Source organism: Colletotrichum aenigma (genome assembly GCF_013390185.1).
Source record: "Colletotrichum aenigma strain Cg56 chromosome Unknown KSG_Cg56_contig04, whole genome shotgun sequence".
NCBI lineage: Eukaryota > Fungi > Ascomycota > Sordariomycetes > Glomerellales > Glomerellaceae > Colletotrichum > Colletotrichum aenigma.
Window position 1 is genome coordinate 889,786 of NW_023500910.1, and position 24,861 is coordinate 914,646.

Genomic DNA, 24,861 nt, shown 5'->3' on the forward strand with positions numbered 1-24,861 from the left:
CAGCTGTCGTCCCAGGTGTCCGGACGGTGCAGCGTCACGAGCCACGCAAACAGCTCGCAACCAGCCTGGGCCTGCTCAAGCGCCTCACCGTAGGAGATGTTGAATGTCTAGGCCCTGCCGGTGGCATAGTAGTTGTGGTCCGATATCTCTTCCCACCACCCTTGGTCGACATTGTCGACATAGTGCCAAGCGAATAGCAGCCTGTCCTGGCATATCTCGCAGGAGTGTGGCCGAGGTGACTCATCCACGCTGAGTGGCGGCCTGGCGGCGGATGAAGCTGCCATCGTGGGGGATAGATGAAATGGATGTTGTGGTGAAGCAGAGGCCAGCGAATGAGTGCCTTAAATACGGTCAAAAATGTTTGGTCTTTCTGAGGCAGATTGGGCGCCTGTTGCGGCAGATGTAAGCGGGCCAGGGAGGGTGCTAGACACGTGTGCCTGAGCCTCGTGTGGCACAGCGGTTGCGCACACCCGCAGCGCGACAGGCAGCTGTAATAGGTATGTGGGTGAATTGCTCTAGTTATGATAATAAAGTCTACATCAATACACCCTAGAGGTATAGATGAGCAGCAGTATAAGCGATCATATTACTAATATCCTTATTATTACCGTAGAGATAAACCAGCCTCAGCCGTCAGAACTGTACAGCGGTCGATTTCAATCGTGAGTTTTCGAAGATCGTTTTGGATGAAGGACCTCTGGTTCTACTCCGGTGTAAAACGGACTTCACCATGAGGAACGCGTTCAAGACCGCAAAAGGCTCCTCGGAAGCGTGCTCTTTCCAGCCTGGTTTGGGTCCGTCGGAGTCTCGGGGGAACTGGGACCCACATCGCTCCGGCGTTCCCGTCCCGTCCCGGCCGAGCAACGGGATCACAGCGCGTCGGAGCACCACTTACATGCCGATGCGTTGAGTGTGAAGCTTGGTGCGAGTGATCGAGGGTAGAGTAACGTCGAATCTTTTTGCGGTCGATTTCGTGGTTTTGCAGGTGCCCGGAATATCCTTTCAGTGCCCCATATTGGAAATGTCTTGCCGAACGTCCTGTTTGAGTCAGGTGTATGACGGACTTTGCTCTCGCCCGTCTGCACTTCCTCAGAGTTGGTCATTGGCCTCCTCAGATCAGCAAGGTGATCAGGTCTCATGAACAAGTCGTGATCACGATGGAGGTCAATGACCCAGTACTTGCAGACCAAATCAATTGCAGGTCATCCGTGCCGAAGCCTCGGTTTCGCGATACTGCCGAGGCACCGAAGCGCCCGGTCGCATCCTGCGGTCGCCTTGGCGGTTTTCGGACCATCGGCATCGCAGTGTCGGCCCTCACCAAAGCACCGACTCCGGTCATTCCGTCTCGATTATTCCCGGAGTGGGCGGGATCGGCCAGATTGTGGCTGTTTCCGGTTCTGCCATCTGAGGGAGCAACGGGTCGGGAGATGCCAATGTCCGATCAGAGTCCAAGTCTCCCGAGGCTTCGGCAGTTCATGGGCAGTCCGTTCGTTCTAGAATCTAGTTTTTTTTTCACGGCCCATTATCTTTTGTAGGCAGGGGTCCATCAAGGCCGCCAATGCAGGCGGCGTAAACCTTACCGCACTCAGGGCGCGTTTGTTGTTGCAACAATTACTATGCAAACGACGCTAATGTCAAAAACGGATCCTCTATGACGTTTAAGGCGAAGTGCGCGGATGAAAGCGGCTGGATACGATGGATGCGAGGAGCATTTTTTTGATTACTACACGTGATTCCCCCGAGTCAGCGCGACGGGATTTGCAGCTGAGCTTCTCAGGTTCATCCAAACCTTATCGCGCCCGAATAAAACAATCCTCATCGCCCATTGAGCCCGGAAATCCAGCATTGAGGATTCGCATTCCGCTCGGTCTGTGGACCTGAGTTTCAATCCCCATCATGGCTCTTAGTCGAATGAAATCGAATGGACCGGGGCACATCGCGCTGCATGGTGAGAGGTCAGAGACGGCGACATCCGGCAATGTCGGCAACGATGGACGAGTCAAGGTCCGGTTCCACGCCAATCCCCAGAAACTCGCGAAGTGGTATCAGGACTTTCAGGGTGCATTCAAAGCTGGGCCGAATGGGGACGAGAATGAAGAATTGGAGGAGGCTCTGGCGCGACGCCGCACCAGTGTAATCTTGGAAAATCTGAGGAGGGAGCCCCCGCAAAGGAGTCCACGGTTGAACATCGCTATTCATATTGTTGGATCCCGAGGAGACATTCAGCCATTCATCCCAATTGCGCAACTCCTTATGAAACCGCCTTTTGGGCACCGCGTTCGAATATGCACTCACCCCGTCTTCAAGGATTTTGTCGAGTCGAATGGCGTCGAATTTTTCAGCATCGGTGGAGACCCGGAGGCTCTCATGGCCTACATGGTGAAGAACCCGGGGTTGCTGCCCAGCCGTGAGAGTGTCAAGGCAGGCGACATTGGGCAGAGGAGGAAAGAGATGGCGGAGATCATCGACGGGTGCTGGAGGAGTTGCATTGAGGCTGGTGACGGAACGGGGGAGCGTGTCACAGCCGCGACCGTGAAAGACGCCGACGATCTTTTTGTTGCTGACACGATCATCGCCAACCCGCCATCAATGGCTCACATTCACTGTGCTGAGAAGCTAGGTATCCCGTTACACATGGTTTTCACTATGCCCTGGTGCCCGACGCAAGCGTTCCACCACCCTCTTGCGTCGATGAGTTACGGCGAGGCGGACACGAGCGTTGCCAACTATCTGTCTTTCATCATGATGGAGCTTCTCACATGGCAAGGGTTTGTTCCCCGATGTTGTCTTGAGGAATCACACAGTTGACAGTATTATAGATTGGGAGACTTGATCAACAAGTTCCGCACTCAAACGCTTAGCCTCGACCCCATATCCCCTCTATGGGGTTGTCAACTCTTACCCAGACTCCGCGTTCCCTTTACGTTCCTCTGGTCCGAATCGCTCATCCCCAAGCCTGCCGACTGGGACGACCACATCAACATCACGGGCTTCTCTTTCTTATCTCTGGCCGATAAGTACACACCTCCACCGGACCTCACGAAATTCCTCGAAGCTGGGCCGTCACCTATTTACATCGGCTTCGGCTCTATTGTCGTCGATGATCCGAAGGCGCTTACCCAACTCATCTTCGACGCCGTCAAGATCGCAGGAGTACGTGCTATCGTGTCAAAAGGATGGGGTGGTGTCGGCGGCGGCGACAACGTCCCGGACAACATCTATCTCATCGGCAACTGCCCCCATGACTGGCTCTTCAAGCGCGTCTCGGCTGTCGTCCATCACGGAGGGGCCGGAACATCTGCAGCAGGCATCGCAGCTGGTCGTCCCACAGTGGTCGTCCCCTTTTTCGGAGACCAGCCCTTCTGGGGCCAGATGATCGCGAGAGCTGGAGCAGGACCCATGCCGGTGCCCTTCAAGGAGATGACAGCCGAAACACTGGCGGCGAGCATCTCATTTGCTCTGAAGCCAGAGGTGCAGGTTGCGGTGCAGCAGATGGCGGAGCGAATTGGAGCGGAAGACGGCGCTTGCGATACGGCGAAGGACATCCAGGAGCGATTGGTGCTGGATGGTATGCGGTGCGACGTCTGCCCTGACAGACTTGCGACTTGGAGGCATAAGAAGTCTGGTGCGCACCTGAGCAGTTTCGCAGTCGGGTGTCTTGTCGATAAGGGCATGATGAAACCGCACGACGTCAAGCTTCTCAGGCACAAGCATTGGTATGTTGACGAGGGTGCGGAACATCCCCTCATCGGTCTGGTAGCCGCAGTCTCTGGCTTCTTCACTGCCATCGGAATAGCGACATCCGACTACTCTCAGCGTCTGCACGCACATCCTGAAAGGGAAGATCCTCAAGACATAGAGCCTACACCAGACCTGCAGGGGCAGGCGCAGCAGGAAAGGGAGAAGTCCGTTGGCGAAGGTACCGACACCACGAGCGATCAACAAACCGATACTACCGTTACGCAAACCCAGGATGGAAACCTCAAGTGTGTTGTTCGCGAGAACACATTATCGCCCTCCCAGATGAACACAATCGCCCTCAAGATGGCGAGCAAATCTCTCCAAAACGCTGATCCCCACGCCGAGATAGCGATGCTGGAAAAGACGCCAGAAGGCAGGCGGAAGTCGTCGGTCGTCAAGTATCAGAAGCGCCAACGCGGCAGAGCGAAGGAAGTCGCCCGCGCAACAGGCCGTTACGGTCTCGAGGTCGCCAAGGCCGGGCTCAAAGCTCCTGGCGCGGTGTTTTACAACGTCGCAAACGGTTTCCACAACTATCCGTCGTACGGTGCGTTCAGCCACGACGTTCGGAGGCGAGACGAGATCACCGGCTTGGGTAGCGGTCTGCGAACTGCCGGAAAGGAGGCTGCGCTGGGGACGTGGGACGCGTTCCGGGGGATTGTCGTTAGACCATACAAGGGTGCCAAAGAGGGAGGCATCAAGGGCTTTGGCAAAGGTCTGTGGCAGGGTAACCGAGGGTTCACTTGTAACATTTTTGCTGGTAAGTTCAAAACTTCTCTTCTTTCATCGCGAAGAGTTACTAACAAGACCTTCAGCTATATTTGGGTTGCCCGGATACACTCTCAAGGGCATCGAGAAAGAGCTGTCAAAACATCGTCTTACGAAGCTTAAGGCGGAGATACTACTAATTAGATTACGGCAAGGTATTAATGAGTTTAGAAGGTCAACACCCGAGGAAAGAGATGAGGTGGTAAAGCGTTGGAAGAAATTTCGGTCAGGATATCACGCTTAAAGCTGGTTATACCCCATTTTCCTTTGTCGATACATGTACACATACACATACGTTGGAGAGACGCTATTACTGAAGTAATTGTAACTGTATTTTCTCGTCGAGATGCTATTTTAAAAGACGGAACGCCGGACATGATGATATTTCTCACTCAGCAAGATCGTATTGCAAGACGCACAGATGGAACAGAGGATGTCTGCTTCTTACTATCAATAGTTGAAAGGAAAATATTGAAGAGTTACTGCTTGCTTTGCTCGGCAAGAACCAATTTGGCCGGGGTGCGGACCGAAAGTCCATCAAGTTGACTCAATTGAGACAGAAGTTGAGTCACTAGATCGCTGCATGGGCCACTGTATCTGGGGTTCGTAAAATGCGAATCGCTCAGGAACACAGCGCTGATCCCTGCCTCTGAACCTTGCACTGCACTTGCTGTCGGGCACTTCTAAAATTGCCGCCGTATTTGACCTGTTTTGCCGACCGACATCGGCAAGTAGTTTGTTTGGGCTAATGCGTACTTATGGTCGTCGGAAAATGTGTTCGTTGCAAAAGTTTCTGTAGACAATCACGCCATTTTTGAGCGTCTGTGCCATGTCCACCGACCGCAACATGTCGTCCACGGAGTCTCAGGTTCGGCCTGCGAGCCCCGACCCCATCCTCGGGTCCGGCGAAGACCCGGACCAGTCCCGAGTCCAAGTTTCTGTTTACTCCCGATTGAAGCCGCTGCAAAAGCGCATCGTCACCGGGATTGCAGCCGTATGCGGCTTCTTGGCACAAATGTCCACAACAAGCGTCTTGGCTGCCGTTCCTGAGATTGTTTCAACGTTTGAAACATCAGCTACGGTCATCAATATCAGCAACGCCGTGTATTTGACATTTATGGGCTTGTCGGCGTTCATCTGGGGCCCATACGCAGACATTTTCGGGCGCAGACCAGTATGTAAACTCATCACAAAAGGTGCAAAACTCCGTCGCTCAGAAATACTACTTGCAGGCCTACCTGAGCAGTGTCGCACTATTCTTAGTGTTTACGATCGGTACAGCGTTGGCGCCTCAGCTTGAGGTTTTCTTCCTCTTTCGGGCATTGACCGCGTTCCAAGGTACGGCTTTCTTGATTCTTGGAAGCACATGCATTTCCGACATCTACCATCCAGTAAGTACATGCATATGAATGCGTCTGTCTACAGTTGGTTTTCTAACACGAACGTCCCAATAGACTGAACGCGCCACGTCTCTTGGATGGTTTCTTTCTGGAGTAGCATTCGGTCCCGCCTTTGGCCCAGTTCTCGGTGGCATCGTTGTAACTTATACGACATGGCGCGTCATCTTCTGGATTCAGGCGTCGTTTGCACTGCTGGCCTTGCCATTCATCTACTTTGCACTCCCGGAAACCCATCATCAACTCAGGGTGTCGGAGCTGCAAGGTCTTGGTTTCGGGGAGAAGATCTCCAAGCTTTGGAATCGGGGCAACCCTACCAAGGTGGTGAAAGTTTACGGAAACAAGAATCTGCTTCTAGTCGTGAGTATGGCTGACCTCCAAATTACAAATGAGGCACTAAACCATCCAAGTTCCTCGCTTCTTCCTCGCTGGTTTGGAACATGTATGCCCTGCTCACACCAATTCGATACGTCCTTAACCCGTGGTTTGACCTTACAACGCCGCTTCAGTCAGGGCTTTTGTACCTCGTACCAGGTGCCGGTTATCTTGTTGGCTCACAGATAGGCGGTCGATGGGCCGACTGGACTGTCAACAAGTGGATACAGAAGAGAGGCTTCCGTCTCCCGGAAGACAGGCTGCGCAGCTGTCTGATCTTTCTGGCCTTCATGCTCCCTGGATCTATGGTTATGTACGGGTGGACACTGGACAAGCGCATCGGTGGAATCCCATTGCCAGTGGTCTGCATGTTCTTTCAGGGGGTCGCTCAGATGGGAGCTTTCCCAAGCCTGAACTCATACATCTTTGACGTAATTCAACACTCTCAGAGCGGCGGATCTTCGGGTGAGTATCCTCCTTGGCGTATCTGTGAAGAGCCCGGACTGACATTAAAAGCTGGACACTATCTTATGAGGTATCTGATTGCTGGACTATCGACCGCGGTTTGTCTGCCGCTGATTGAGACTATTGGTGTTGGATGGTCGTCTACACTATCAGGCGGCATTCAATTTGTTTGCGCTGGACTCGTGTACCTTACTATCAGACTTGGTGAGACTTGGCGCAAAGGCCATCAGTTGCCTATCCCTCTATTAGGTCGTTATTGGGTCATTATTCCCATCATTAGACTGCGGTTCTGGTGTTGTTATAGGTAGGAGTCTGAAAGTTTTGGACGATCCTATGTACATTTTCTATAAATACTTACAAACCCTACTAAGAACATCGATCGTGAAGAGAAAGACAACACAATGCTCGCCAATCTCATGCATGTACGCGCTAAGTTTACTCGTCACCAGTCGCGAACTCTCCGTTCGCAATCTTGTCGCTCAGAGCCTTGTTCTCCGCAATGTACTGGGCAAGGTCGGTTCGCTTCTCGAGAAGGAGATCGGCAACCAAGCGGCCGAAGACCGTCTCACCGGCGACATTCAGGTGGGTTGAATCGCCAGAAGCAAGGTCGTACTTGTGGCCGTTCTCGTTACCGATAGCATTGACGTAGTTGGTGCTGGCGGTGTTGAGGTCAAGATAGATGGCACCGACGGCTTCAGCAGCCGCGATGGCTCTCTGTCTCTCGGTCTCAAGGTTCTGAATGACCTTGCCGCCGCTGAAGACTCGGCGAGTGAGGGAGGTGATCAAGATCTTGAAATGAAGTCAGTGCCAATTCTTCACGATCGTTCTGTAAACTTACCGGAGTTCCTCCAGCAGCTTTGACTTCGTTCGCAAGTGTTTCGAGGTTGGCTTGGAACTGGTCCGGCGAAATGCCGGCCGCCTCCTTCTGGTCATTGTGACCGAACTGAATGGTCACAATCGGGCTGAATGCATCTTTGTTTGCCTCCACTTCGCCAATCACTGTGTCCCAAATGCCTTGAGCTCTGAAAGAAACGGTCGTAGCGCCACTCTTGCCATAGTTCTTTCCATCAGCCGGTGATTGAACGTAGCGAAGGAAACCATCTCCCCAACCACCGCCAACGGCCACGGTCGAGTCGCCGGTCAGCAAGAAGTAGGGTGGCTTAGTGTCTTGGCGGGCTTGAACCTCGGTGTTTTCGCTGAATGGAGCAGCGGAGACAGAAGTGAGAGCCGTGACCAGGGTTGCAGCGATGCTTTGAAATCTCATTTTGTCGACAGTGGAGATTTCGCTAACTCGAACGCGGGGGTATAAGCTTAAGAGATGGGATGAACGGGAGGAAAAGAAACCACGATGATCAGCCAGGACTTCTAATCACACGATATGAACACAAGGGACGATCAGCCTCTATGTATCCATGGGAAATGAGCGTCAACCCCTTCGAACAAAGTTAAAGTCGCATCTCGGCGGAGACTACGCCGAACGAAGCGATCACGGCAACCCAAGCGCCAATGCCGTGATGTCCCCACGCCATTCCACCAATGGATTTGACACCGTAAATGAAGAATCACTAAACGGGCCAGGGCTTGATTTCTCCCGCGATAACATTCGGGCGGAAACAAGATCTTGTTGTCGTCGATCTTGCCAGATTGGTTTGAATGATCTCGGGCCACGGGAAGCCAGGAGGGGTAGAGTGCGGGGGAGCCCACGTCTGTCATTCGGCCTGTGCCGTGGGCAATTCGGCCGAAATAAGCATGAATTCTCGTGATCCCTGTTCCCGCCGCCACAATGTCGCTCAGGTGCGGCCACATCGCTTGCCGCCCTAAGTGCGCGAGAGAAGCTGGACCAAGGGCTGCTGCAGAAAATTAATAGCACGCACTATTTGTGTCCACTAAACTCGAGCTGTTAACAGATGTAGGCTCTGAAATGCTGAGACGTTATAAGGCTTATAAGGCATTGTTTTGTTGCATCGGTCTGCCTAACATTCCTATCTATCCATTCATCTATCCATTAGCTAGGCGCGATCGTCAGCGGTATCGAACTGCCCAGTCGACGAACTACGACGCAGTCAGGCAACAACCTATCAGCTTGGCGGCCAGAACGCCTATTTGGTGCACCAGAGTGACCAATCCTAACTAATTTCTGTTTTTGTTCTAATGCTAGACACCCTCAGCTGTCCTTATTCACATCTCATGTTAATCAACGATACTAAAAGCGGTGTTAGTGGCTGTCAAAGGATAGACAACCCCAATAAATGCTACAATAGAAGTGCCAACGCTACACCACATACAATGACGGAAGGCATGCAGCTAAGTCGGCACTTTTATTTGTGCCCACAACCTCAGGCTACACAGGTATTCTGAATCCGGCACCGTATGCGGTGATCCTCCGCGTCAACCGAAGCTTCTTCATGACACATAATGGGAATGAGATGTCTGTTCATGCCTGTTGGATCAGTTCGAAAAGACTCTTTGCTGCTACTAGTGTTCTCACACACCTCTGAATCCATTTTCAACGTCTCGATCTGAACATGGCATCGTCTGAAATATACGATTTGATCGTTGTCGGTTCCGGCTTTGCTGGGTGCATGACCGCCCTCAACTTCCTGGAAGAATGCAAGCGCCTGAACAAGAGCAGCCGTGTAGCCCTCGTCGAAGCTGGAAAAGAGGGTGAACGGTCAGGTGCTTCCAAGTGGACCATGGCATACCTTCGACTGGACAAGAACCTGGATTTCGGTAGGTCGACTGGCTCAATCGCTGTGAATGATCAAATTCTGATTGATCTTATCAGATGATCATTGGGTCAAGGAGATGAGACGTGTCAGCAATGGGGCAGCAGACGAAGACTACTGCGAAAAGCTCAGACAGGAGGCTCCCCTTTCAGCACGTTATCTTGAAGACCATGGCGTCAAGTTCGTACATCATGACGAACCAAATGTTCTTCTGGAGTTCAATACAGACCAACACTTTGTCTTTCCGGCGGGCGGTGGTAACGCCATCATTCAAAGCTTGTTAACCCACATCAAAGCATTCGACCAGGCCGATATTCTGTATCAGAATGAGGCTGTTCGCCTTCTGACCACTGATGCGGGATCCGTTCGAGGCTTGAAAGTTCGGAAGACAGACGGCTTGCTCCACGACCTCCTGGCTCCCACGGTCATGCTTGCTTGTGGCGGCTTTGAGGCAAATCAGGAGATGCTAGCCCGATAAATCGGGCGTGATTCGCACAAGCTACCGCTCATTGCGCCAGGTTTGAAGTACAACAAGGGCGCAGGCTTGCGAATGTGTCTCGACGTTGGCGCTGATACTGCCGGATCTTTCGACGGAATGCATTGTGAGCTTGTCGATATTCGGGCCGACAAGCCGGATGCTGTGATCTGGGGTCACAACTACGGCATTCTTGTCAACAACGACTGTGAGCGGTTCTACGACGAAGGTGAACGACATCTCTTTGCCACATTTGAAATTGCGGCCCTCCATACGTGGGAAAACCAGGATATGTCTTGCTATTTTATTACTGACGACATAATCATGCAACGCTTCAAAGGCAGCTGGGTGTATGAAACCACAGACAAGCCACCGGAGAAGTCAGACACGATTGAAGGCTTGGCTGGGAAGCTGAAAATAGATCCGAAGAAACTCAACAAGACAGTCGATGATTTCAATGCGGCTATCAATAACAAGGATTTAGATCTCATGAAGCTCGATGGCAAGGCAACGACTGGCCTCAAACCAAACAAGACCAACTGGGCGAATCCGATCGCAAAGGCACCATTCTATGGTTTCCCTTGCACGCCCAATCTCACCTTCACGTAAGCCAACAAGCCCCAACTACAGCTAAATCATAGCTCACAATCACACAGTTACGGCGGTGTGAAGACTGATCTTCACTCGCGCGTGCTTTCTCACAATGACATACCGATCCCAGGTCTCTATGCAAGCGGAGAGATGACTGGGTTGTTCTACAATGAATACCCACCAGCCACCAGCTGCCTTCGGAGCATGACGTTCGGCCGTCTCGCTGGAACAGAGATTGCACAGAAAATTCAGATGTGAGGATTATTATGTTGTTTCTGTGGCTTTACAGGACCAAGGCGTCGTGAGGCAGGCCGGTGACATCCTGTAAGTCTCCGGTCCGGGCCTATCGATAAGCCACCCAAGTGACATATTCTTACGCCTCTGAAATGATTCATTCGAAGCGAGGTTTCTAAGAAATGGTGAATGTTCCTGGGAGACGATGGGATGCAGACACCTGGAAGCACCGTTGGACCCAAGACCCAAATCCTATTCATGACCCGAACCTAACTTTCCTCTTGTCACATGTGCTTTAGTTGCAGAACATAGTTCAGGGGGTCCCATCGGGTGCTAAATAGCACAAGCAACTTGTAGTCAGTGACCGAGTTAGTTATCAACTCGGTATTAAAATAACATGATGTCCGAGTGCAATAACTAGCACTCTACACTTTGGGAAAAAATCTGGAAAGTCTGGAACTTCTGTGGGTCCGATCTGGTCTTGGCCGCTCAGAACCCGGTGGGATAGTTTGTCGGTCATGATAGTAGTCATTTGCTATATAGTTGACCTTTTTTCGCATCTCTATCCCTCTTACTCGATAAGTTACGAAGAAAAGTTGCCACACTCTCTCTACACTCTTACTTTGAATCTGGTACCTTTCCATTTGTTCCATACTCGAAGCCTTACTCGTCAAAATGGGTTTCGCATTCACTTTTCTTACTTTCTTTATGGCTGTGGCAGTGGCTGCTGCTCCCCATCATGGCGACCTTGTCGCACGCGACTGCCGTACCTTTACCAAAGATAACCGAGTCGCGGTCCTCACTTGCAATATCCCAACAAGCTATGCTACACCTTCCTGTGGAACTGGCCAAACTGCAAGCGTTCAAGCCTACACACAACTCGTCACCAAGCCTGGCGACAACGACACTACCTGCAGGATCACGGTATGTCCCCACCTCGTCTACCTGCGATTGGGCATATCTCACCTGCTTTCCATAGTACCAATGCTGCACCAAGTAATACGCCTGCCAAAGCTTCTCAGAACGGCAGACATGTCCTGTCACCGCATCAGTGCTCAAGTTCCATGAGTCTCCACGGCGTTGATACTTTGAGAGAGGTCGGTCTTCAACGACGGCAAATCCATCGGCAACTGCCATACCAATTTTCTCAGTCTCATCGTCCACCCAGTCTTCAACCTCCTTTTAGACATACAACTTGTTCTTCCTACATACCCCTAAAGTACTTTTTCCATAGTCCATCCATACTCTAGCTTGCTATATCTGTTAGAGAAGTGTGATAGAAAACCGTAAATGTATTTGAATCGGCTTATTCGTCTAGCTACTCAGTGAGAAAAAATGTCTCTACGCTCCGCAAACCATCACCCCTCATCCTCCTTCATGTCCATACGCTACGGGCCACTAAAATGACAGACTCCACTGCCATATGGCATTGTGACTTGCATGCTGAATGTTATGTTGAAACATGGAATTCAGAAGTTGCCTGCGCGTTTTAAAGTTATTAGTAAATGCTTCACAACCCGTCGTGGATGTTTGGCCGCTTAAAGCGGAAGATAAGGCATACCTTACGCAACTCTTACGAGAAATACGGAGAACAAGGCTGTAACTGTTACGACCCGTAAACAAGGATAACAGCTGAACGACCCACTCGGGCGTCGAGCGGCTAGGACAGGACATTTGTACTGCAGAATCACGGGAACAACAGGGACTCACTCGGAGACGGAAGAACTATGATACAAGTCACGTGATGATAAGATAAGACTGAGCAGGCAGTGTGGGTCACTGAGCGCTCAGTCGGAGTTACTGAGCGCTCACCAACAGTCAATGAGCGCTCACTGGTACCTGATGAGGGATCAGTGATAGAGTAAAGGGTACTGTTCAGAACTTGTATATAGTATGACCCTGAGCCTGGCTCATGGTCAGACTTCCATAGCTCTTCAGCAATCAACTTAGTATTCATCCTCACGGATACTCTCAGCTTACCTTCACTGCGAATCACTTATTGAGTCTAAGACTGATCACCTTAGCCTCTGAAGACCCGATCTACTACAGCCTACGAACTACGACCTACGACCACGACCCAGTGTACTGTTAGAACGTATCAATCCCCAGCTTCTGTTAGCAGACCCTACTGTCGGATAGCTGACCGTAACACTTTGATTGCTCCTGTTCAGTAAGTTGACCATTGATTCCTACTAACAGTAACGAACGACAATGTCTTCCCGCGCCTCTGTCAAGTCGCCTACTCCGGGATCCTCGTCCACTTCAGGAGGACGAGCCACCCAAAACCTAGCCCAGGAACTAGGAGACCAGAAGATGAAGGACGACTCAGACAGCGAGGACGACACCGAAGAACTCAAGCGCCAGCTCAACAAGACCAATAGCGACTTCAAGGCAATGCGCGAAATGTTCAACCAGAACGCCGCGGCCCTTAGCGAACTCCAGGAACAAGCCCGCAAAAACCAGGATCTGGAGAAAGAAGTCGCCACCCTCCGAGCTGCCGCCAACGTCATATCCGCCCCAGTCGAAGGACGAGAACGCCTTAAGCTCAACACGCCTTCCACCTTCGACGGGACCCCAGGACAACTCAAAGGACACCTGGTACAAGTTCGAACCTACCAGGCCTTCCACATAAACACCTTCCAGAACGACACCGAACGCGTTGTACACGCAGCCACCTTCCTTCGGGGACGAGCCCTTGCCTGGTTCGAACCCCTTCAACAGGAATGGCTTGACAACCCTGTCGAAAAATACAGCCAAGAAGTCAAGGACATCTTCTTCAGCTTCACGGGCTATGTTAAGGCCCTAGAATCTCTCTTCCTTGACCCCGATGAACGAAGACAGGCCGAGCGAGACCTGTCCCACCTACGACAAACCAAGTCAGCTACGCTCTACGCCGCAGAGTTTAGGCGATTAGCTGCAAGACTCCACATGACCGACGAAAGCAAAGTTTTTGCCTTCTATCAAGGACTCAAGGACGAGGTCAAAGACGAAATGGCCAAACTGGAGACACCCCCTAGCTTCCTCGCTTACGTCGAACATGCTATTAAGGTTGATAATCGCCTCTATGAACGACGAAAGGAACGAGGAGAGAAACGACAAAACCCAAATTCAGGACGCAAGTACCAATGGCAGCCCCAACAGAAGTTCAACAACCAGCGGAATGACAACAGACCCCGCAACAACTGGAATAACACCCGCCAGAGCACTGCCTATGGACAACACAGCGGACCTATGGACCTCAGCATGATGACCAAACCCAACAACAAAAAACCTTGGAACCCCAAGTGCTACAACTGCAACAAGCAAGGCCACATCGCCAAAGACTGCGGACAGCCTAAGAAGCTTCCCTGGAGACCAGTGGCAGAACGACCTCGACAAGTCAACACAATTGCAAAAGCCCCACATGCATCCCAATCGTGGACCGGATGCTACGACGACAACTGCCGAATTCACCTCGAAGACAAAGAAATGTCAGGACACTACCCAAGGGACAGCAACCCTGGACGGTCTGGTTACGATATGACCATCCCGGACACTCGCCCTAGGACCCTGGCAATGATGCATTCCAGCAACAGCAAAGTGGCTAGAAAACCAGTCGAACAACTCAACGAGATGCTACGAATTCAGCGACTAGAACCAATCACCCCCCGCATGACTAGCCAACAACTCCACTATGAAGAACAACAAATCCAGAAGGAAATAAAGCTGATCCAGCAAGAAGACGACAGACAAGTAAGACTATACCAACAACAAGAATCAGAAGAAGAACCAGAACACCAACACGATCCTCTGATGGAACAACAACTCCTCAGTATGACCAACAACTGGACTTTCGGAGAAGGAAGCTCTTCCTATGACTCGGATGAACCTCGCGACGTTGCCCGACAACGCGCTCAGACAGAAATCACCTATGGGTTCACCCCCAGTGTGGACGACTCCAGCTCTGAAGAGGAACCCGACGACCAGGAAGGAAGAATCAATCAACTTCTGAGATACCAAGAAATCGACATGCTTCAAGACAAGCAACAACGCCACTTCTATGGCACCTCAGCAGCCCAACGAGACCGAGGCTACGCCCCTCAGCTACACACGGAAGATCATCCCGCGCTAAGAAGCAACCACCGGCTTCACCGAACCCTCTTCTGGCCCCAGTGCTTCCACGACAAATGCAAGGAACACATAGGAGAAAAACACGATTACCAGTTCTATCCCAGAAGACATGACGACGAGCCTATCCATGAGATCTACTCGACCTCCGTTATGATTGGATGGACTATGGTACTGTTCGAAGACAACCTCGCGGTCTTCAGACCCAGTCCTCAGTTCCCCATGAGATGTCAACATGACGACAGCATGAAATGGGACGAATGCCAACAAGACGAATGCCAAGTTCACTACCAAGAAAAGGCACGAACCTGGAGAATCGCAAAGAACGGACCTAGACCCCCACAAGTCAGGATCCGCGAAAACAGCCTCGCAAAAGCACGGCGAGAAGGAAAGCAAATCACCTACCCAGGACAACCGGATCAGTCAAAAAACTAGACTCGCCTACCGACGACGGATCACGACAGGCAACAGACATAAGATCCATTCATCAAATGTCACAAGGACATAAGGGTAATATCGAACTCGAAGTTACCATCAATCAGCAGATAACACTCGCGCTGATCGACAGCGGAGCCGAAGCAAACTTCATTGCCCCCCGAGCCATCAATAGGCTAGAAATACGATGGGGAGGAAAAGAACGACCATATCAGTTACACACGGCAGAAGGAGAAGAATTCAAGTACGAAGGAGGTACCATCTATAATGAGACTGCGCCCCTCGAGATGAGCTACCTGAATCGAAAAGAAAGAATCCAATTCGACATTGCCGATCTAGGAACATACGACATAGTGCTAGGACTACCCTGGCTACGAACAAGCAACCCACGGATAGATTGGAGCAAAGGCCAACTCCATTGGGACCACGATGATTCAGTCCCTGAGCAGCCCTGTCAGAATCAGGCCTCAAACGAATCAATACGACAAGGAACAGCAAAACGATACCTCTGTTACCTCAAGGCAAAAGAAGCCGTACCACCACCACCAACAACGATGGATCTTGAACAAAAGAACGATCCACTTCTGTCTATCCCAGAAGAATATAGAGTTTACGAGAAACTCTTTGCAGCCGAATTAGAAACCGGACTGCCTGAACACACCAGTTTCGACCACGAAATACCCCTCAAAAAAGGGAAGGAACCACGCTTCAACAAAATCTACGGACTCAACCAGACAGAAATGGAAGCCCTAGACAAATACCTTGAAGAAAATCTGAAGAAGGGATACATCAGACCCTCAACGTCACCAGCAGGAAGCCCAATCCTATTCGTACCCAAAAAGAACGGAAAACTACGATTATGCGTCGACTACCGCATGCTAAACGAAATGACGATCAAGAACCGCTACCCACTACCACTCATCGACGAAATGAGACGACTCCTCCATGGAGCCAACTGGTTCACGGCCCTCGACCTCAAAGGAGCCTATAATCTGATCAGAATGAAGCAAGGAGAAGAATGGAAGACCGCTTTCAGAACACGAAAAGGACATTTCGAGTACCTCGTCATGCCCTTCGGCCTCACCAACGCCCCTGCAACATTCCAAAATATGATCAACCAAGTCTTACGCAAATACGTCGACATCTGCGTAGTAGTCTATCTCGACGACATCCTCATCTTCTCATCAACACTTGAGAAACATAAGGAAGACGTACACCACGTCTTACAAACCCTCCAAGAAGCCAAGCTATTAGTTGAACCTGAGAAAAGCGAATTCCACACACAAAGGGTGGAATACCTCGGATTCACTATCACCCCTGGAAAAGTCTGTATGTCAGAAAACAAAGTCAAAGCCATCAAGGAATGGCCGGTACCCAACAACCTTAAGGAAGTCCAAGGATTTCTAGGTTTCGTCAACTTCTACCGCAAATTCATCAAAGACTATGGCAAGATCAACGCAGCTCTCACAAGCCTCAGCCGCAAAGACACGCCCTTTATATGGGAAGAACCGCAACGAACAGCATTCCAGAAGATCAAGGATCTCATCGCCAGCGAGCCCGTCCTGAGCATTCCAGATCCAACAAAACAGTTCGAAGTAGAACCCGACGCATCCGACTACGCAATAGGAGCACAATTATCTCAACGAGATTCAGAAGGACGACTACACCCGTGTGCCTTCTTCTCTCGCAAGCTCCACGGACCTGAACTCAACTATCAAGTTCACGATAAGGAACTCATGGCAATCATCGAAGCTTTCAAGGAATGGAGACCCGAGCTCTCAGGAACCACACACGAAGTACTTGTGTATTCAGACCACAAAAACCTTTCACACTTCACGACTTCAAAAGTGTTGAATAAACGACAGATTAGATGGTCAGAATTCCTATCAGAATTCAACTTCCGAATCATCCATCGCAAAGGATCAGACAATGGCAGAGCCGACGCTCTTAGCCGACGACCGGACTACAACGTCCCAGTACCTGAAGAAACCCAGGTGATTCTCAAAGGAAACAACGACGGAGACCTAGTGCCAGCAACCAAACTCTTGATGATGGCCGGACGATCTAGTACTAGCCCGCCTAACGAACTAGACGACGAAGCAATTAAGGAGTTCCATGCCCGCCCTGCACACGGTCACCAAGGAATCACGAAAACCTGGAAACGACTACGACAACAATATGGAGAAAAAGTCACCAGAGAACGAGTGGCAAAAGCAATCAAGGATTGTGAGGTTTGCCTCAAAAGCAAACCCGCTCGACATCAACCTTATGGTATGCTACAACCCTTGCCTGTGCCGCAAACCGCCTGGCAATCCATATCCCTCGACTTCATCGTCAAATTACCGAAGTCTCGAGAACCCCTTACGGGAACACACTTTGACAGCGTTCTTGTCATTGTGGACCGACTCACGAAGTACGCCTACTTCATCCCGTACAAAGAAGCAAGTAACGCCGAAGAATGTGCCTACACATTTCTTAAATATATCATCGCCAACCACGGAACGCCCAGAGAAATTATATCAGACAGAGATAAGATCTTCACTTCCAAATTCTGGAAGTCAATCACATCACAACTCGGCATCAAACAATCAATGTCCACTGCATTCCACCCGCAGACCGACGGACAAACAGAACGAATCAACCAAATCCTCGAAACATATCTCCGCGCCTACGTCAACTACAACCAAGACAATTGGGTTGTATTGCTACCAATAGCCCAGTTCGCCTACAACAGCGCAGTAGGGGAAAGTACCAAGGAATCCCCCTTCTACCTCAACTATGGATTCGAACCAACCGCCTATGGAGAACCCCGAACAGGCCCAGCTGCAGTAAAAGCTGTCGCCTCAATACGCCAAATCAAGGATATCCAGGAAAACGCACGCAAAGAACTCGAATTCGTACGACAAAGAATGACAAAATTCAGCAACAAACGAAGGATTGAGGGACCAACCTTAAAAGAGGGAGATAGCGCCTATCTCATACGGCGAAACATCAAGACAAAGCGACCAAACGACAAACTCGACTATAAAAAACTCGGACCTTTCAAAATTTCACGAGTAATTTCACCAGTCAACTACGAACTAGGACTCCCAGAAACCATGAAGTGTCACCCAGTATTCCATGTCTCACTCCTCGAACCAGCACCACGTGGATCACAGACAAACGATATTATCATCGTCGAAGATAACGAACCAGAGTATGAAGTGGAACGAATTGTCGACCATCTCAAAGAACCAGAAGGGTATCGATACCTCGTCAAATGGAAAGGATACGGACACGAAGACAACACATGGGAACCAGCCAAAAACATCACCAACGCAGCAGAAGAACTCACGATCTACTGGCAGCAACACCAAGAACGAGAAGCCACACCAACACCTGTTGCACTGGTCCAAAAGAGCGCTGGATATAAACGAATTAGACACCCACATCGCTTCACCAGACCACACACTGAAACCGATCGACCGCGACAAGGGAAACCGTTTATCCGCCTAGGGACACCAGGAATCAACTAAGGCGCCTCCGATAAAAAGTTTGGAGTGCCCGGATTCCAATCGCCAAGAACGGTATCCAGGTCTATCGCACCAAAAGCGCCCACCGACCGCGCCTCAAGGACCAAGGAAGACTCAACAAGGGAAGGACTCGCTGCCCCCTCCTCTTCAGCCACCACCAAAGTCTCCTTGCGGCCCTTTTTGAACACCATCCGCTTAGCCTTGCGGACACGATCCAGTTTCGCAAGCGCCTCATTCACTTCAGCCTGCGCCTTCTGCAGCACCTCCATTCTCTTTCGAAACAGTTCCTCGGTTTCTTCCTCCTCATCGTCCAAACGCCGAGACTCAACCATCAAACGTTCCACTACACATGAATTAGCATGAACAAAGACACAACGGGCCTCAGGAACTACACGAACATTGACAGATCGCATCGTCGGAAGCATTGCACGAGCGACGAGTGCCACCCACGGCGACACACTCCCCGCAAACCAAGGAACCAGGCAGCATTTTACAGCGCAACCCCTTGGACCGACAGCGACGACAAGGCATGACTTCGAACCCGTTCTCCGCAATGTTAAAGGAACGACGATAACGACGAAGAGTAGAAATCGCAGGATTTTCAGGAACGCGACCTGACATGGTGTCAGCATCATGGGTAAATCAGGAAGCACGATTGACGGATCCCCAACCTGGGACCAACGACCTACTTATGTTGGGTCTTGAGGACAAGACCTTTGGAGAGGGGACCTGATGTTACGACCCGTAAACAAGGATAACAGCTGAACGACCCACTCGGGCGTCGAGCGGCTAGGACAGGACATTTGTACTGCAGAATCACGGGAACAACAGGGACTCACTCGGAGACGGAAGAACTATGATACAAGTCACGTGATGATAAGATAAGACTGAGCAGGCAGTGTGGGTCACTGAGCGCTCAGTCGGAGTTACTGAGCGCTCACCAACAGTCAATGAGCGCTCACTGGTACCTGATGAGGGATCAGTGATAGAGTAAAGGGTACTGTTCAGAACTTGTATATAGTATGACCCTGAGCCTGGCTCATGGTCAGACTTCCATAGCTCTTCAGCAATCAACTTAGTATTCATCCTCACGGATACTCTCAGCTTACCTTCACTGCGAATCACTTATTGAGTCTAAGACTGATCACCTTAGCCTCTGAAGACCCGATCTACTACAGCCTACGAACTACGACCTACGACCACGACCCAGTGTACTGTTAGAACGTATCAATCCCCAGCTTCTGTTAGCAGACCCTACTGTCGGATAGCTGACCGTAACAGTAACCAGTGCCTCATCCAAAGACTGAGACTATTGTGATTGCAGTACGACATCCAATTCCATAACATTTCACTCCGTCATGGTGTAGGCTGACCAATTGACATGGGGGACACGGCTATCTGATGATTTTACATCCGATGCCATGGGAAAGTATCTTTTCATGGTAGAGTCGCGGCTGATTGTATAGCTGGCACATGCTCAGACGTTGGCGACTTCGGTTTTAATGATAGCCACGGGTTGATTTTACAGTCTGAAACTCGAGCCAAATTTCACAGCACAAACGAGTCTTCTTAGCTCCATTGTGTTCTTATCCTTCTCCTTCCCCTTGCGAGTTATGGAAACATTGCCACCCGGTGAACATGTGCCTCGCCAAAGCCGTCAAGCCCGCAGCCCGTACCCACGTGCCGGTGGGATCCAACTGTAGACTATCTTCACTTTGAAAGCTCATATCCGCAAGCCAAGTTCCGGTGGGATGCTGGTGCGCTTTGTCCCGCCAGAAAACGAAACACTCCTTCATGTCCTCTCCGACAACTACAGTCACCATGGCCGAGTCGGTCACCACTTCAACACTACGAGGCTGTAGCCAAAGAGCGTTAGTGATTCGGCCTAAGTAGGAGGACACCCTCGGGCTTTGAGGCCCATAACTCCGAATCTTCAATTTCGTATGTTGAGGCAAGCTAGACCGCGTCAGTCAACTCACCATGTCTACTGGAGCCATCGTTATTCCTTCGTTGCTAGTCTGTCAGAAGCTTGCGCTTCAGATGTCAAATAATTTAGATGCCAGTGGTTATCGGAGAGAGTCTAATGTTGAGTCTATCGTGAGGATGCCTTACCAGAAACTTTTCTCCATTCGCGATTCGATATGCATTTGTGTCGAGTCCTACTGACAGTGTTCTGTTAACATATCTGCTCCCCACTGAGACAAGGAAGAATGGAAGTCCCGGCCCTTTGTGGTCCTATTACCATGCGCTTTCCACTTGGCGCCTCTTGTCCCAAGTTGACCGTCACCAGTAAGATAATGTGTTAGAGTTCAGGCCGTGTTTCTGAATTCTATCCCAGCCACGGCACGGGTTGTGGGGAAATCGGACTTCCAGTCTCCACATGGTCTGATCTGAGCAATCCGACTACGGATACTTGTCTTCCCTTGAACCATTGCCAGTGAAAGCAACCTCTTGTTAACCTAAGCCATCATCTTTGGAACAGAATTTCGACCTTAAAATCACTTGTTTCCCTTACAACCATATGAAGTAAGGTCCATCCGCATCATCAGAGCCTAGCGGCGGTAACAGGAGATCATGATAGTCTATAAAAGCCAAAGACAAGGACGTGATTCATGAATCATGAGCGTTGGGGGGCAATTAATATATCAAAAGGGGGCTGGCCTTGGTAGACGAGCTGCTTCAATCTGATCTGGGTCGCAATGAACATGTGCTTCTCCGATCTCAAACCATAGTCTCTCTGCATGTCAGAACTCTATTGCCTCAACGTGGATCATACTATCAAGCCGGGAGCTATGGCCCGAGTAGAAGGTTTCTATGAGGCATGCCATGAAAAGGAACAGCTATAAAGCAGCAATTGTTATCCCTCTTTTCAAGACTGCCTGGTAACTCACCATTCATCACGCATCAGATCAACCTCCTGCAGCTCACGAAACCTACATACTCATCGACTTCATCAACTCGACCTCAGTAATCGCCGTCAAGATGTACTTCTCCAAGCAGATCCTTACTGCGGTTACCGCCCTCCTGCTCGCCAGCGCTGGTGTTCAGGCTGATTGCACGACTGAGAGCCCCGGAACTCAGGGCTTCTATGGCGGCAAGTGCAACTCCGACAAGGTTTTCTGCGGCTACGCGCCCTCTGGTGGCTACAGCATCACTTGCTGCGATACCAAGGCCTGCGAGTAGAAAGATTAGTTGCCACGAAGTGAAGCAACCGGTAAGCCAACAGCCCCACCTTGTCATTCCTGCGCAGCAACTCATATTCATCGTCCAGACATGATGATTTCAGGAAGGCAGAAATGAGTTAGGTGGAGAAGAACGACGCTCAGGGACGCCGCGCGACGGGCGACACAGCCGGACGACGACGGAGTTTAGGATATCAATTTCATGTCTCTCATGCAGCGCTTAACTTTAAAATTCATAGCATCCAGCCAAGATTTGGAATTTTTCACCGCGCAAATAGAACAAAATTCCTGCTACCCGTGATGGTGACCTTCCGCATGTCCCTCAGGCGGGAACGGTTGCTCTGCACCCTCGAGATTCGGATCCCACGCCGGATTCGCACCGGCATCCCGCCAACGTACCGATCTAGGACCGTGTTTGTTCCAATCCAATATCGCGTCAAAGTCTCTGCAAGTGTGCATAGATGACCAGTTGGGCAGCGCGTCTCTGCGCAGGGGATTGCTGAGCGGGTCCACAAATAGGGCCGGGGTGACGTCCGCGTAGCACATAAGGTTCATCCGGAGCATATCGATGCAGTGGTCTGAGTTGACGATGCAAAAGTCAATTTGGAGCTTATTTTCGTTAAGCTTTGATGATGCAATATGAAACTTACCATAGTGAGTATAGATATTCTCGTCGGGAACACCTTCGTCAAGGAACTTATAATGCTCATAGTTGTAGAATAAGCCCATCCGCAGTGAATTCTGAGAGTCGTGTCAGGCACAGGTCATCTTGACGCAAGCAACAGGTGATAAACTGACCAAGCAGTGCAGCAGATGAAAGACCTCGAGCATGGCCAGGTAACCCCCGCCTTGTTCTTCGGGAATCTTGTGGAAGGGAAGTTCTGCTGAGTCTGTCATGTTCAACAAATTGACTTCCTCCTCAGAGACCCAGATCCCACCCGCTCCCAATTCGATCTCATGCCAGGCGACATCGACAGCGTTGGAATGATTCCCAGGCGGACCTCGCCACTTGTTCGTTTGCCTGAACTCTGCATTGTAGTGCTCTGGCGTCTTGTACTTGATCGCCTCAAGAGCCGGTGCTGTAGCAATCGTCAGTGAAAGTACTCTGTGATCTTGTTTATTGCTTAAACTCACATGGCGTGGAAAGTCTCTGTGTGCATCCCTTTGTCGAAGTGGTCGGCTCTCCCGTCCAGATAGCATAGATAAGCGCAATGAGCGTCACCGAGTTGGTGGTGATGAGAAGGATATTCGATTGTGGCCATCGGTGATTGAACCATCTTGAGCGCCTAGAAGGTGCACCAGCCTCTTTGCCCTCTGCTTGAGGGAGGCTTTCATATCTCAAACCAAATTTCCACCACATGGCGATACTCAGGATTGTGGCTGATTTCTGGTTGATCCAAGGTAAAAGAACAGAAATGTCCCAAGAATCTCAAAATTTTAGCATGGTAAAGGCAAGCTGGGACAAGCATTGCGTTGTGGTCTTCAAAGCTGTGCTCGTTTCTCGGGCTACCAGCCTTCTATCGGAAGAAAGATCCGGCAAGTAAGATGCCCGCATGATGACTTGGTGGGCCGATGCGCTATGCTTATACAAAATGCTGTAGCCTATTCCTTCGCCCATCGAGCTTCTTGATTCGGCCTAGTACTTGCATGGGTGCCACTTCAAAAAGCCCCAGCAGCTCTTCGTGGATCTCTTCCCGAAAAGCTTCGCGGCTGATGTTGACCATTCAGGACGGCAGGATTCGAGTGTCCCCATCGAGGGCGTTTTATATCTGGTCGTGAAAGTCCGAAAAGGATGCAAGCGCAGCCCCGCCACCGAGGGATTGGGTTCCTAGAACACGGCCAAAGATGGTCTGTCGTACTTTCGAAACAAACGGGAACCCAATCTCAACCTATGTTCTACCAATCATCTGAAGAACAACACATAGGGGGTCAAGGTTTATGTTACATCGCAGAAGCTAAAGGAAGTATTCAACAGTCTAGATCATCAAATGTCATGAGCTAGCTTGTTCGCCTTCCTGTCTAGGACATACGACTCGGCACTGTGACGAGGAACCGGTCGTGCAAGAAAGATCACGCCCCATCTGGCTTGTCATCCCAGAAGGATGCGATAAGACCGACTGCTGTAACGTACTAGTCCCGTCGAAGATGTGAGCGCCCTCAGGCCTTACTCCTCCCATAAAGACCCGCCTGCAATCTCGTAGCCCCAAGCCTTCATCTCAGTTCCCTCAAGTTGCTCTCCACCAACTCGTCCAAAATGCACTTCTCCGTCCTCACCGTCGTGGCCCTCCAGGCTCTCGGCGCCATCGCCGCTCCCGTCGCCGCCGACTACGCCGACCTCGCCAAGGACTCCATCGTCATCAAGTCGGCCGGCACATACAAGCGCGGCGAAGCGTACGCCGACTTGGCCAAGGATTCGATCGTCATCAAGTCGGCCGGCACATACAAGAGGGGCGAGGAGAAGCGCGAGGCCGACAACGAGCAGCTGGCGAAGGACAGTATTGTCATCAAATCCGCCGGTACATACAAGCGTGGCGAGGACTACGCCGATTTGGCGAAGGACTCTATTGTTATCAAGTCTGCTGGAACTTACAAGCGCGGCGAGGAGGTAAGTCACCAGTTGCGGCTTTGAGAAAGGAAACTAGTCCTGACTCCAGACTCTTTAGTACGCCGATCTTGCCAAGGACTCCATTGTCATCAAGTCGGCTGGTACCTACAAGCGTGACGAAGAGAAGAGGGACGCGGAGTATGCCGAGATTGCCAAGGCCAACATCATCATCAAGTCTGCGGGCACCTACTAAAAGATCATGTACGCATAGGCTAGCTGAAGCATGAGGCCATGAATTGGACAATACATTT

The 24,861-nt window shown here is 50.8% G+C and overlaps 10 protein-coding genes across 10 annotated transcripts; 7 read left to right on the forward strand and 3 right to left on the reverse strand.

Annotated features, from left to right (window-relative positions):
* Positions 1 to 1,896: 1,896 nt before the first annotated feature.
* Positions 1,897 to 4,750, forward strand: UGT80B1-4 (Sterol 3-beta-glucosyltransferase UGT80B1; the record flags this gene model as incomplete). Its single annotated transcript, XM_037321374.1, has 3 exons — positions 1,897 to 2,768; positions 2,820 to 4,498; positions 4,554 to 4,750. 3 exons carry the CDS (start codon positions 1,897 to 1,899, stop codon positions 4,748 to 4,750), a joined length of 2,748 nt encoding a protein of 915 aa, XP_037179579.1.
* A 603-nt stretch (positions 4,751 to 5,353) lies between these two features.
* Positions 5,354 to 6,861, forward strand: QDR3 (MFS antiporter QDR3; the record flags this gene model as incomplete). The annotated part of the gene is made up of 5 exons (XM_037321375.1): positions 5,354 to 5,680; positions 5,739 to 5,897; positions 5,961 to 6,263; positions 6,314 to 6,747; positions 6,795 to 6,861. 5 exons carry the CDS (start codon positions 5,354 to 5,356, stop codon positions 6,859 to 6,861), a joined length of 1,290 nt encoding a protein of 429 aa, XP_037179583.1.
* Positions 6,862 to 7,178: 317 nt separating this feature from the next.
* Positions 7,179 to 8,007, reverse strand: rhgT (Rhamnogalacturonan acetylesterase RhgT; the record flags this gene model as incomplete). Its single annotated transcript, XM_037321376.1, has 2 exons — positions 7,179 to 7,532; positions 7,582 to 8,007. 2 exons carry the CDS (start codon positions 8,005 to 8,007, stop codon positions 7,179 to 7,181), a joined length of 780 nt encoding a protein of 259 aa, XP_037179425.1.
* Positions 8,008 to 9,268: 1,261 nt separating this feature from the next.
* helE-1 (3-ketosteroid 1-dehydrogenase helE) lies at positions 9,269 to 10,793 on the forward strand (the record flags this gene model as incomplete). Its single annotated transcript, XM_037321377.1, has 4 exons — positions 9,269 to 9,473; positions 9,529 to 9,906; positions 9,988 to 10,549; positions 10,601 to 10,793. 4 exons carry the CDS (start codon positions 9,269 to 9,271, stop codon positions 10,791 to 10,793), a joined length of 1,338 nt encoding a protein of 445 aa, XP_037179411.1.
* A 651-nt stretch (positions 10,794 to 11,444) lies between these two features.
* CGCA056_v006127 (uncharacterized protein) lies at positions 11,445 to 11,769 on the forward strand (the record flags this gene model as incomplete). The annotated part of the gene is made up of 2 exons (XM_037321378.1): positions 11,445 to 11,693; positions 11,749 to 11,769. 2 exons carry the CDS (start codon positions 11,445 to 11,447, stop codon positions 11,767 to 11,769), a joined length of 270 nt encoding a protein of 89 aa, XP_037179582.1.
* Positions 11,770 to 12,980: 1,211 nt separating this feature from the next.
* On the forward strand, positions 12,981 to 15,311 carry CGCA056_v006128 (Retrotransposon-derived protein PEG10; the record flags this gene model as incomplete). Its single annotated transcript, XM_037321379.1, has 1 exon — positions 12,981 to 15,311. The coding sequence occupies one exon, from the start codon at positions 12,981 to 12,983 to the stop codon at positions 15,309 to 15,311; it is 2,331 nt and encodes a 776-aa protein (XP_037179563.1).
* A 3,511-nt stretch (positions 15,312 to 18,822) lies between these two features.
* CGCA056_v006129 (uncharacterized protein) lies at positions 18,823 to 19,626 on the reverse strand (the record flags this gene model as incomplete). Its single annotated transcript, XM_037321380.1, has 5 exons — positions 18,823 to 18,936; positions 18,964 to 19,181; positions 19,222 to 19,425; positions 19,495 to 19,552; positions 19,594 to 19,626. 5 exons carry the CDS (start codon positions 19,624 to 19,626, stop codon positions 18,823 to 18,825), a joined length of 627 nt encoding a protein of 208 aa, XP_037179226.1.
* Positions 19,627 to 21,805: 2,179 nt separating this feature from the next.
* CGCA056_v006130 (uncharacterized protein) lies at positions 21,806 to 22,006 on the forward strand (the record flags this gene model as incomplete). Its single annotated transcript, XM_037321381.1, has 1 exon — positions 21,806 to 22,006. One exon carries the CDS (start codon positions 21,806 to 21,808, stop codon positions 22,004 to 22,006), a length of 201 nt encoding a protein of 66 aa, XP_037178779.1.
* Positions 22,007 to 22,296: 290 nt separating this feature from the next.
* On the reverse strand, positions 22,297 to 23,365 carry cctO-7 (Cyclochlorotine biosynthesis protein O; the record flags this gene model as incomplete). The annotated part of the gene is made up of 4 exons (XM_037321382.1): positions 22,297 to 22,583; positions 22,656 to 22,746; positions 22,804 to 23,084; positions 23,140 to 23,365. 4 exons carry the CDS (start codon positions 23,363 to 23,365, stop codon positions 22,297 to 22,299), a joined length of 885 nt encoding a protein of 294 aa, XP_037178778.1.
* An 894-nt stretch (positions 23,366 to 24,259) lies between these two features.
* On the forward strand, positions 24,260 to 24,803 carry CGCA056_v006132 (uncharacterized protein; the record flags this gene model as incomplete). The annotated part of the gene is made up of 2 exons (XM_037321383.1): positions 24,260 to 24,610; positions 24,669 to 24,803. The coding sequence occupies 2 exons, from the start codon at positions 24,260 to 24,262 to the stop codon at positions 24,801 to 24,803; spliced, it is 486 nt and encodes a 161-aa protein (XP_037178790.1).
* Positions 24,804 to 24,861: the final 58 nt, after the last annotated feature.